Source organism: Styela clava, chromosome 3, assembly GCF_964204865.1.
Source record: "Styela clava chromosome 3, kaStyClav1.hap1.2, whole genome shotgun sequence".
NCBI lineage: Eukaryota > Metazoa > Chordata > Ascidiacea > Stolidobranchia > Styelidae > Styela > Styela clava.
Genome location: NC_135252.1, coordinates 3,263,547 through 3,276,646, shown reverse-complemented (window position 1 = coordinate 3,276,646; position 13,100 = coordinate 3,263,547). Strand labels below are relative to the sequence as shown.

General features: G+C 34.6%; 1 protein-coding gene across 1 annotated transcript; it reads right to left on the bottom strand.

The window, feature by feature from the left end:
• Positions 1-9: 9 nt before the first annotated feature.
• Positions 10-6,942, bottom strand: LOC120342738 (uncharacterized). Its single transcript, XM_039411704.2, has 6 exons — positions 6,626-6,942; positions 6,213-6,297; positions 5,491-5,575; positions 1,299-1,460; positions 915-1,003; positions 10-492 (listed from the first exon to the last, which is right to left on the bottom strand). Exons 1-6 carry the CDS (start codon positions 6,723-6,725, stop codon positions 309-311), a joined length of 705 nt encoding a protein of 234 aa, XP_039267638.2. The 5' UTR covers positions 6,726-6,942; the 3' UTR covers positions 10-308.
• Positions 6,943-13,100: the final 6,158 nt, after the last annotated feature.

Genomic DNA, 13,100 nt, shown 5'->3' with positions numbered 1-13,100 from the left:
GAGAGGACGTTTTGGAGTTGCACTCCGCTACTAGGGTTTGTTGCATCAGCCGCACTTTGCATTCTGATAAAAGCAACGAAGTTTTCTGTACTAATACTGGCGCGAAACATCTTTTCAACATAAAATACCATCGGCCGTGATATAGTTTTCACCAATTCCTGAAGAGTAGTAAAATACGTTGTAATAGGTAAGTATAAAACCAAGTGAAGTATATGCCATACGTTAGTTACTGAAATGTGTCGTCAGTTTGAAGTCTAATTTCTTTGTTCGCTTTCGTGATTCGTCGTGGCCTGAACTTCATGCTAATTTCAGTTGATCACGAAAGCCCACAGGATGGTGAAAGTCCCGTACAAAATGGACAACGAAATGGAAAATCCTGTGTGAACAGTTGGTGTGTAGTTTTCTATATTCCCAGATTTTTGAATCCGAAATGTCGTCGGAAGATCTCTATTGCAAAAGTTTTTGTGGCAGCATTTGATGCACGCACCATTTCTGCGAAATGTAAGAAGAAGTTAGTGTAGCGAAACTATATGACTCGACTGGTGCCCTGGGTGAGTTGGTGCCAGAGTTTGTAGGTTTTCGTCGTTGGCAAGGCCGTACTACAAAATTTTAGTTCCGCCGGAATTGCATACTTTCAATGATCGTAATATAAGTCAAAACTTCCTACCAAAACCCAAAAGTTAGTAATTTTACCAAGTCTTTTTAACAGTCTGTTAAAGAAGACTTGAAACACCAAAATTTTCGTTATCAAAGTGTGATGTGGAGCTGCTGCAGACGAAGATTTTTTCACAACCCGAAGTCTGTCAAGCAATCATCTTAACCGCAGAATTTATTGTAAATCTCTCCACATCCATGGTTAGGGCATAAATGAGTGAGAATGTAATATCATTGCTGAATAATACAGCTTTACTCACTCTTGAAAACAATCTTCACTTCCAATACATTGTGTAGAGTGGCAACTACGCACTATAGTTACGTCACCGTCGGTTATTCTTCGGGATACCTGCAATATTGTTTCGAATAAACAATTAATATAATAATCAACAAACAATTATTAACAACGCTACCAATTGCTTTTTTCTCAAATTAAATTTAGTTTATATAATACCAAAATTCCAAACTATCAATTCTTCTTGAATTTTGCTCCCATGTCAAAATATTGAAGTATACGAATGCCATATAAACGATGCTGAATGCTTTTGAAAATTAATAATCAACATTGTTTTGTGATAATTCTATTCGGTTACTATTTTTCATCACCATTTGTCTATTATCAGGATAAATGGTATGTGACTCACCATACACGGACCTTTACACGGAACAATTATCTTATTCTTCCCTGGTTCATCAAAATCATAAGTATCAACATCTTCCGTACAACCATACTCATGGCCAGATTTTGTTATGATTCCAACACATTTATAGCACATTCTGAACTCGGAAGAAAATTCTTGATACATCTGAAACGTAATATATATATATATATGTATTAGGCTTGCACGTAATTGACAAAAATCAATTCCGTAATTACGGCAAAATCAATTACGTAATGACCCCGTAATTGCGATATTTTTCCACGCATTTAAACCTATCGTAACAACCAATTGAATCCACTTTTTTTCCGAATGGGACATTGAAGTTGGGTTTTCCTATTCTTGGCAGTACTACACGCCGGCGGCAGATGTTAAAGACAACTATCAAGGAGTGAATTCAAATTAATTTTATTCTGATTTTTATCTTTTGTGTTAGCTTTGGTTTTTCTTTATCACCTTCGCAAATTAACCGTCCCATTTTTATGCGATCAATTTTATTTTATCATTACCGACACTGGTATACGGATATTTATGGAAACGATAGTTTTTTAAAACCACCTGAGTACTGAATAAAAATTACGGGTTTCTAATTTATTAACCAACAACGATTTCCTCGCGACGAAGACTTGTTTTTGCAGCGTTTTCTGCATTATCCGACATTACTGCCTTGTTAGCATTTTTATAATAATAATTATTGATGTCGACTTATTGACGATATTCCTATTACCATGCTTCATTTTACATTCAATCATTTCGCGGACTGAATGTTTATAACATTATTTGCGATAAATTTAGATCAAATATTATTTATTTGCGTATAATTTAAATACCGAACTTATATGACATGCCTTCTCCGAAAATACAAAGTTATATCGCAAAACAATGCATTTTGTGACATTTATTTTACACTCACAACATTTATTTGCTAACTCAAGTCGGCGATCCTATCGGCCAAGATTGACAAAAGTTTGGTCGAGTGCCGGTGGTATTCAAGTCGACGATAAATCAAAATAAGTTGCCGCATTTGGTAAGACAGTTAATCATATATGGCCGAAATATTGAGAGGAATTGTGAAAAACATCATGAGCAAGGCCAAGTCCGGACTGATATATAACGATAAAACCGTTAACAGAACATCAAGATTTTGTAATAGAAAATGGATCTAGCACAGAATAAACACACAGGCTCATATTTATTTATATATGATAGCAGTTAAATTTTCAACGGTCCGCGAGGAATCCGTCGTTTTGGTTCATTACGCAATCTCTCTTTTGTCGTCATATTGCTATTTGATAAGCGCGACATTAATTATCATGGCGAGGTATTGGCGCGAGTGATCAATCGCTCTTTTCGCTTATTTGGTTCCAATTCGTCGCGAAAGCTCTTCGTTAAATTTCACAAGATAGTCGTGTTGAAAGGTTATGGATATTTTCCTGTTTATACCCCAAGTCTGAAATGAAACAGCCAAAAATAATATGATATTCCATGTTCATATATCAAGTGTTGATATTAACAATAAAGAATGGTTAAGCATTGCTAATCCACACTTGGTGGGGAATTCCCACTATTCAAACGCGTGACTATGAAATAGAATAAAATAGAAACGGAACATATATACCATAAGTAACGGAAAACTGGAACAAGTAAATAATAAATAAAAGTAAAATGGATACAAATGTTTGATAGACCATGTTTGATAGATTGATCTCCTGCGTTCATTAGTCATTTCACCCGAAGAAGTTGAAACCGGGCGTGTTAGCGTCCATCTGTCTTAACACAATTCTTCCCCCTATCTACGGTTATATGTACATTGGTTATGGCCATGCTAGATAAGATGCGAGAGAAGTTGAAACCAGGTGTGTTGGCGTCAATCGGTCTCAACGCAATTCTATCCCTTATCTACGGTTAAGTTGCGGGAGAAGTTAAAACCAAGTGTGTTGGCGTCAAACGGCCCTACTCAGTTCTTGCCCCATTAACTACGTTAATAATTTACATTGGCCACGCCAGATAAGTTGATAATAGGTTAGTAAATGGCAACGCGTCATGCCTTCCTTCACCTACGTAACAAGAGAGAGAAAAACGGCTGCGAATACCGGAACTCTAACTTCTTCTACTTGTTGAGCTTTCATTGTCGCAATCGACGAAATTGACTGCTTTGAAGAAAGCTCGTTTCAATGCAATAATTACGACTTTACGTAATTCGTAACTTCCCTTCCGTAACTCCAAATAATTACGTAATTCCGTAAATCCGTAAATTACGTGCAAGCCTAATATGTATCACATAATGTACCAGACTAGTAAGTAAAACATAGATGGCTGTCTCATTCTTGTCGTCTCGTCATCTGGTTGTCCTAGGTACATATATGATAGACGGCGATATAGATACTGCGGCAATTCAATTTGTATATTATACTAATGATAAACAATGCGAGATAAATGAAAGATATTATCAGTGACACACACGGTATGGTGTCTTTCGGTAATTCTATTTGTAGATCTATCTGCTAGTAAAGCACATTTTTCATTGTCCGAATTGTAAAATTTTCTCTCATTCTTAAACTGTTGAAGGAGTCTAGTTCATATTATATGGCTTAACGCTGTCACAAAAGAAAACTTCGGGACCGGACGAATCTCATAGTGCCCCAAGCCTCCTCGATGCCCAATCATTTTCACAAGTTTCGTGCGTAATCTCCCAGGGGAGAGAACTGATAAGTTAATGATAGATTCAATTAAATGGTAAATTCATTGCCAGTAAATAGTTCATTGGGCATCTGGGGTGCCTATTCACGATGGGTAACGCAATCACGCCCTGCTTCCACAAAAAATTAAAACCGGTTAGGTGCCGTGCAACTTATGAATTTCGCCGTGCCAAATTGAATGACATTTTTTTATCCGTATAGATTTACATGATCTACCAGGAAAATTTCGGATCTGTTACTGGAAGCGCATTTCTGCATACATGTACGCACTATTTTAGACATCAAAGCATGAAACGCCACTCAGAAAAATCGATTTAGTTCGGAAACTGTAAGCTGTATTTACCGGATCAGGCATGGACATGAATGAATCGCGCAATGGAGGCCCAATGATCCAAGGCCGTATACTCGATATTTGGCTTATGAATATTGGAAACATGTTGAGATGTTTATCTAATATAAACCGGAGAAATGTTTTCTTTCCCCTTGGGATTTTTAAAATCGCATTGTGTCTGTCACTAAATGTCTGATTTAAGCCTGCCTAATGTCAACTCCTATATTTCCCAAAAATCCTCTCCCAGTCCCCCGAGCGCATGCCAACAGAATTTGCACGGTGGTCCTATTTCTATTCCCGAGGGCAATTTTTACAGTCAAACAGCAAGATGGGAAACGAGATAGCAACCAGAGACCGCCGACTTATCGATATAGCGGCGTGCATCCTTCGCTCTGACTCAGTAGCGACATCGCGTGTCCCATCACTAATTAATTAAAAGCTAATTATACGACATGAATCATCCAAAATCAATAGTCTCCTAATCCGAGATATGATGAATGCACATGCAAAATTTGGAGCAGATCCAACCTCGCCTTCGTGAGATATCGCGTTCATCTAACAGACAAACAAACAGACATACAGACAGACATACAAATGCCTATCAACATACTTACCGATCTTAAGATCGATAAGTAATAAGTCTACACAACAATTTTAGTATTTATAATACTACACAAGACTGTGGGTTTGAATAAAGTTCCGTGTGAGACCGAGCTATATCCAATATTCTGACCGTGGTCCCTTCCCCGAGTTAACAATACTTTCGCCCCTACTCTGGCTGCGTGTTGGGTAAAAATGAATGACTTTTTAGTTTTAGTTGAAAAACTCGACTTTAACTGTCAAGTTTTAGATGCGCGTAAATCTGACTTGTACTCTCGAAGTTGGAAATTCAAGATATTCAAAAAGTTTTAATTCAACCTCGGTGCTCGAGATTTGCTCCCGACTCTGAATAGTTAATCAACACGAATCCGACTTCTTTGTTGTTGTCGCTATTTTAGAATTTTGAGGGGTCCTCACGGGTATTCGTTTATTAAAAAGTTGCAGTTTCTCATTTTGAGTCGGACTGCGTATCTTCGGATTTGAAAAAAATGAATTGGACTAAAATACTGCTATATTGGCTTAATGAGTGTTTCTACTTGATACATACAATCTTTAGCATATCTTTCAAAATTTGAGTTGAATTTCCACGAATATTGATGGGATTCCAGGACAACTCCGGTTTGTTTGATTTCCTGCAAAACCAACAAAAAATATTATCTCATAAACCGCTGGCGTCAGAGATTTCAAGTCGAGGTTCTGAGAACTCGAAGTGATCTTTCGTGATTCGATATACCTTTTGTTTTTAAGTTGAATCATTTTAAACATAACAAATTTTCAGTTATTTTACATGTAGATACCACGATTTTTGCCAATTGAAGCAACCAAAAATAACTAACCAGTATTAAACCATTGATTTTTAATATTATTTTCTGGTCATTTATTGCCATTAGTTGTTATTTGTTGCCAATATTTAGTTCATAGATAACTTGCATTTGCACTGGTGATAAGATGCATCAAGATGCATTTGCTAAACCTTAATATTTGATGATCCTGCATTCCTGCCTGACAGTTGTTGATTGTAAATTTCATGACACGGCTATTGATACGTTATAAGCAAAATAAAGAAGAAAGTCGGTTATGTAATGGCTCTTCACCCTGGTAAATAGTCCGGGTTGAGACAAATACTTTCCGAATTTAAATGTGGCACATGGATTAGTATCTGACGCTGAAAAATGCGACGTTTTAGTCAAAGAGAGAAAGGGTCTTTGATTACCAAAATATGTTTATTTTATGGACTTACTTATGGACAAAAATTTAAGAATGTCTTACCATTCTTGAAAGTGATGTAGCAAATATGCACGCTCCGTCCTTTTTATCATAATTTCTTCGTTTATTTCTGAAACTTTACCGCTACCTTGGTGAAACAAAAATCATTGATAAAAATCATAGTGGAATTTTAACAAAAAAATTACGTTTCGCTACATACACCAACGTGTTTATGTCCCAGACGTTTTTACTCCATTGTTGCAATAATACGGGCGGCTTTCTTATCAAACCTGAACATACATGTACAAAAATACCTCCCCCCGCATCGCAGTATATTGTAAAACTATGTCAACATGTTTAGAACCAAACTAACCAATATGCCAGCAATTTTTTGCTGATAGTGTTAGCGTATAAACGTTCTTAAAAACAATTTCTTGATATCTGAATGTAATAGTATTTTTAATATACATGCATACCTTCCCAACCGCTTCCTTCTTGAGCAGATATTAGAGATGAAGAAAGTAGAAAAATCATCAAATATCTCCAAGTCATGATAAATACAGTGCTGGTCACCATTTAATATTTTTCTGCTATCTTTTCTAGCAATCAAGAATTGCTTTCAGTGAATAAACCAAAACTGCTTTACTACGTGTAAAATCAATTTTTTTTTCGTTCGTTTAATTGTGCTACGCGTCTGCCATTTGCCCTGGATTCAAAGCATCATAATCCACCATAAATCAAATTATCTTCGCTTATTTATAGACTGCATAAACTGAAATGAACAAAATTCTGTGTAATTATACACGTTTGAGGACACTGGCTAATACTTTTACATTACAGAGTTTTTCAATCCTACTCAAAGTGGACATTATTGTGGATGTTTTTCTCACATAAAAACAAGCTTCAATAGCGAATACCAAAACACATCACTGGTATTGGTTTTAAAAATCACGTCAATTAATTGAAGCTATAAGCTAAAAATCAATTCTCTCTGACGACATCATTCACTTTTCCATTTCATCATACAAAATCATGACATGCAATCAGTTTCTTCCATATTCCATGTTTGAGCGACTCATCTAGTCATATCGATTTTGCATTATGGCATGCAAACAATGGTTGAAAAAACGTTTTATCCCATTACGATTCACTGCGGTTAGCCAAATTAAACGATTTCATTTATCGAGTAAGGATTTATCGAATAACACCAAGGTCTAATTCCGCAGAGATTTCTCTCTGTCTCAAAATTTGCAAAGAATATGGTATATTTTAAAAAAATCAAATTCGAACTTGTTTAGCATCAATGGTAACAACGCGCACCTGACTCTTATCTGACTTTTATTGCGTAAGTTTGTGGAACTAATTTTTTGTTTTTTCATAAATGTAGATACCATTTCTCGCCTCCTTTATTTCTGTGAACAGTTGAGCTTTCTGTGCTGGAGTGATAACATTTTTTCTGGTACTCCCGAAGTACCGAAGTACTCCTTTTTTCTGTTAATATAAATTGAATTATAATTTCGCAGTATGCAACTACCTAGAAATATTTATATTTCCTTACAATTCCATTCACGTGACTTCAGTTCAGAATTGAAAATGCATATCCCGTCCACCAGAAAGCGAAATATTTCGCTCAGAGTATTTTTCGACCCATGATCTTTTAAATTTATTTTTATTTTAAATTCTTAATATTTCAAAATTCAACCTTGTAATACTTTCGTTATTTTGTTTTTAAAATCTATTTTTGTTTGTTTTCAAGTACTTTTAGTTTTAGAAAATAAAATTATATATAATAATTGTCGTTATGTTTTCAATCACGTTTCAATTTTGCTTTCAAACGTCGAAATTGGCAAAAATTAAACCGGTAAAAATTCACAACTAAATCTGATTACTATCGTATTTTTGAGCCCAAATGGACAATGTCAACTCGCAGAAAAACAATAAAAATAATTTTGATCAAACGGTTTTGCAACAGATGTGCTTAAACCGGATAAATCTCACAATATTCAAGTTTTTTGTGCTACCAAGCTTGGCAATTTCATCGAATTTTTTTTAGAACCAAGGACTGTAAAGTCTAGTATATTGCTGTCGCAGACGAAGTATTTTATCACAATAAGAAAGGAAATTGTATTTTGGAAATTTTTTGTATTTTACCTTTAGACATTTATGAAACGCAAACTTTGATTTTTGGTATATATATGTTGCAGTCCTCATAGTAGTCAGACAATCAAGAAACGCTAAAGCCTTGGTGGAAGATAATCCGACAATGAATTTACCAGTTGTAAAAGTAATGGCGTTCTAGCGAAAAACACAATCTTTAACTACTGAAAAGTTCAAAGCAATTGGTCAGTAGTTGAGGAGAAAAGCGATTTTTTTCCATAGGTCCACTTTGTGTCTAATAATCCGTCTTCGTTTTATTTGCTGGAGAGGAAGGGAATTTATGGAATACTATCAAAAGCCAATACTACCGCAGCATACTTCTAGCTAGTTAATCTCCTTACCGGAGACTTATTTGAATTTTAAATAATAAGTATAGAGCACAGACAGAATAAATTGTAAGATCTTATACAAAAATACACGAAAATTTCATCTATGATAAAATGCAAAATTGAAATGTACATTGGGAACTATTTTTTTCTCTGTCAAAAACATTTTTAATATAATTTATCTTTTTGGAGATTGATCGGCCAAGTACGGATTTATAAAACCATGTACACGCCTCCTCACCACTGAACAGACATTATTGGATTGAACATGCATTAGTTCCAGTCATACGCCTTTAGGGGCACATGCGGTAACTTTTAATGTCATTACGTGAATATTACACTCTAATCCAAAAATATTACTTCGCTAAGCAAATTATTCGGGGCCTAAGCCAAATGGCAATTACACAAAATTCCCTCGTCGTAATTTACAGTCATACATCAAAATTTTAATTTCAAATCAGATTGCGCAAGAACTTCACGTCTGATTATTGCAACGTCATAAATTCCTCGCAATGCCTTGGACTCGGATTGGAGTCGAATTCACTCATTTTAGGACTAATTTTTAATCATTTCTGTTTTTTATTAATTGATGCCTCCGTTATATGCGTTTTCGGAATATCTCACTTATGACCAAGTATCAATTTATATATATATATACATATTGCTTGTACTCACCCGATGACCTAATAAAACACTTTCAAACACAAGTAATCATCCATTTGGGCGATGTTAAAAATCTTTCCAGATTAGATGTTTATAATATAAAATAAAAGGGGTTCAGCCTATGGTTCAGCATCACAGAGTGAAAATATACTTATATTATAGCAATCTAAACCCATACTACTTGTATCACAAAGCGTTATTGAAGCTATAAAAACTTGCTAAACGAAAATGATATTCCCTAACAATTTGTTCCGTGGGTGCTATCAAGACCGTTGTATCAAGTTCACAGCGCTGTCCAATGTAGCCTACTAATTCATGCTTTGTTTTTCATTTTATTAATCCAATATTATAGTCCACTACAAAATAATTCCGATTACTGGTAGAGTCTTCTATGAATAAATGTTAAGTTTTATAAAAGTTTCTGAGGGTGATTACCAACTCAATTCAAGGATGCTCGCAATTTTTGTTTTAACGGGTATACCAATAAGCGAGCAATCTATAATTTATTCAATTTTACGACAATATAATTAATATTTTTGGTGGCCAACGCAATGTAGACTATGATGTTATTCATGCTTAAATAATTGATACCACATGTTTATATTAAAGAAATGTGGAAAACCAGATGACATCTTCTATCATTTCATAGTCCTCTAGATCAGAAATATATATATTTGATTATTCATATTAATTATCCATAATTCGCAACCACCTAGGAATGAGTACATAATGCATCACAAAGTAGAGGGATTAAACCTGATTAAATATAAATAATAAAATTTAGATATGTATTTATAAGGCTGGCAATCTCAACTGTCTTCAAATTGAGTGATTATTCTGGTTGACTCTCATCAGTTTTTTGTTTATTTGCGTAGGCATTGTGGCTGGTGTTTCCGTTTTGCGTCTTGTGGTGTGAAATTTTTGCCATCAAAAACCATCGATTGCTTTTGATTAAAAATACAAAATTAGTATACACGTTCCATTTCTTACGAGTTTTCTAGCATCATCGCATCTCATGAAGCACTCCATCCACATGCAGTATTTCCTCATTGGAGGTAATCTACTAAGGTTTGGAATGACCAGAATCCTATCAAGTTAGACTACAGATTATGAGATTACACTAATCGAGACTTCCATCCGAACTCACTAGTTCATGACCCCAAAATATTTACGGTACGTACGTTTGTCGTGAAACAACACATCCTACTTGTTAACAAATATACTGCAAAAGATTGGGACGATATGTTTTACGGGTAAACCTTATGAGCTAATTTCTAATTTTGCCATGAAATTCTATCCTTTTATCAAAGTTCTATAGCTAATGCCTGTCTAACTCAGAACATTTTATCTGCAATTCTGTGCTTTAAATGCGATTTCCTTATCAATAGTGACGCTCCTTAAGAATACCGGTCAACATTTTTATCATCGATCAACTGATTCATCCATAATGTAGGTCGTATCCAACTATTGGTTTTTGATACTATCGGACACTACAGTGTTTCCCCGAAAATAAAATCTATACTGAAAATGAGACTTAGCCTGAATTTAAAAAAATATTCTAATATAAGCCTTCCCCTTATTATAAGGCCCTGTCAATAACGCGGAATTTTTTATTTTTACCTGGTCGATAGCAAGAAATCTCTCTTACATGTCTTAAATGATTGATAATTTATGTTTTGCATCTATTTTGAATAAAAAGGTGTTACTTATAGGATGGATATCGATTTTCATATTTTGTAGATTTGAAAATCTCGTAATTCTCTACTTTGTAATTTTGTTTTCAATAAATGAAAAAATAAGACATCCCCCGAAAATAAGCCCTAGTGTTGTATTTTTAGAAGAAAATTGAAATAAGACCCAGTCTTATTTTCGGGGAAACGAGGTATGTATCAAATATCGTTTTAACATAATTCAATTGAAAAATATTACAAATTTGCTTCATATCATTATTGTTGAGCAATATTATTTTGATAGATGTAATGTAATTATAATATTTTGAATTATTTTATGTGTTTACTGTAAAAAAGAAAGTAAATGCAAGTGTCAAAAAGAAGAAAATTTGTTGATGTCAGCACATAATCTAGGACTTCTGAATTAAACAACACTAAGACTGAATTTGGTCGAGTGTTAACATATATTCTAACAAATTTCTTGTGTTATTTCATTGTATATAGTTATATACAGTATATTAAGATCATCATTATAGTCAGAGGTTCACATAGCCAAACACTTTTTCACAGTCAGCAAATGCCTGTGTCCATAAGATGATTTTTCGGTGTCAATTCACGTTATTTTTATTGGTAAGAAAACTGTCCAAAGAACAATTAACAATAAACAAAATATATCATTACAATTACAGGCGCTCCAGAACCGTGTGTACCAATATGGAGGTAACTAATTTTGTTCGCCTACTTTACATCCAGTTGTGTGGAGGGACGGAAGCCTATGGGCAGGGGGTATATTCACTTGGCTAACACAGACAGTCCTCGAACTCGTAATAGAACTAAAATAAGAAAAATCGGAATAAATTTATGGCCTAACCCTAACCTGCATGGTACGCACACTACGGGAGTATCTCATTACAAGCAGGGATAGTAGTTTCTACTACGAGTACTTACCTACATTGAAACCAACGCTTCTTTCCGACGGCAGTCTATTTCCAAGGTCGATATACAATATGCATAGTCCTGTCGCGAGCAGGTAGCCTATTGTGTGTATTATGAACATTACATTCGCGCCATCTTACGTGTATATATATAAAAAACAAAACAGTTGTCGTATTTAGAATATCTATCATGGAAGGGTGTTCGCAGTTTATAAGCACCGTTGACATGTCGGATATACGCGGCGAAAAGTTAATGACTTTTGGAAATCTATGTTGTTGAAAATAAGTTAATTTAAAGAAAATACTTGAATACAAATTTGAGTCTTTCAACATTTATCAACCACCCGTAAAGGAATTGAAGACAAATTAGGCAGTGATCTTACAGCCTCATCTAATGATAAGAATACAAAATTATTATATAAATTCTTGCCGCTATGCGCACGTGAGGTAATTCTTATTCATGTTATTCATTCATTCATTCAGTTTTTAAAAACTTGGATATACAGTAGGCCTACATACATTGATGTTCATAGCAAAATCCTCTCTTTCGATATGCAAGTAACTAACGAATTAATTAATGTTTTTAATTATGTATTTTGTTTTGAGTATGATATCATTATTCCTATAGGGCTAACTAAGGCCGTTCCTCAGATCTTTCGCAAAGCAAAATCACCGCAGTCATTTTCAAGCGTAGGCAGGCAACTTGATACAATGGCAATTTCTGATACAATTGATCATTGATAAATGAAATAACGCTGACCACAGCTATAACAAATCAAATCTTCAGCTATTGTTGTGTTCAATTGCTTTCACTCACATAAAGCCGACAATGCTGGCGACGATATAAAATAAACAAAACGTATAATATTTTCAAGTGTCAGGCAAACAGTTCCGACCGAACTTACCTTGAATCACGAGAAGGGAAAGTTTTGAACCATACGCATCTGACTATTGGCTAGAGATAAGCGTAAATAAATCATATATGAATTATGGTTGTAAAATTTCATGTCATCACGCTTCGAAGAAAAAAGAAAATACGATAGGAATTTAGGGAAGGGCAATAGTTTCACGTCGTCAGACCACTAAAGTATTGATAATTGTATCAGTCAGAGTTAAATAAAATCATTCTGCGCAGCCTCGCTCTTCGAATAATTAGTGCAAAAAAATCGTAAACCTATCATTATATATTTTTATATACTA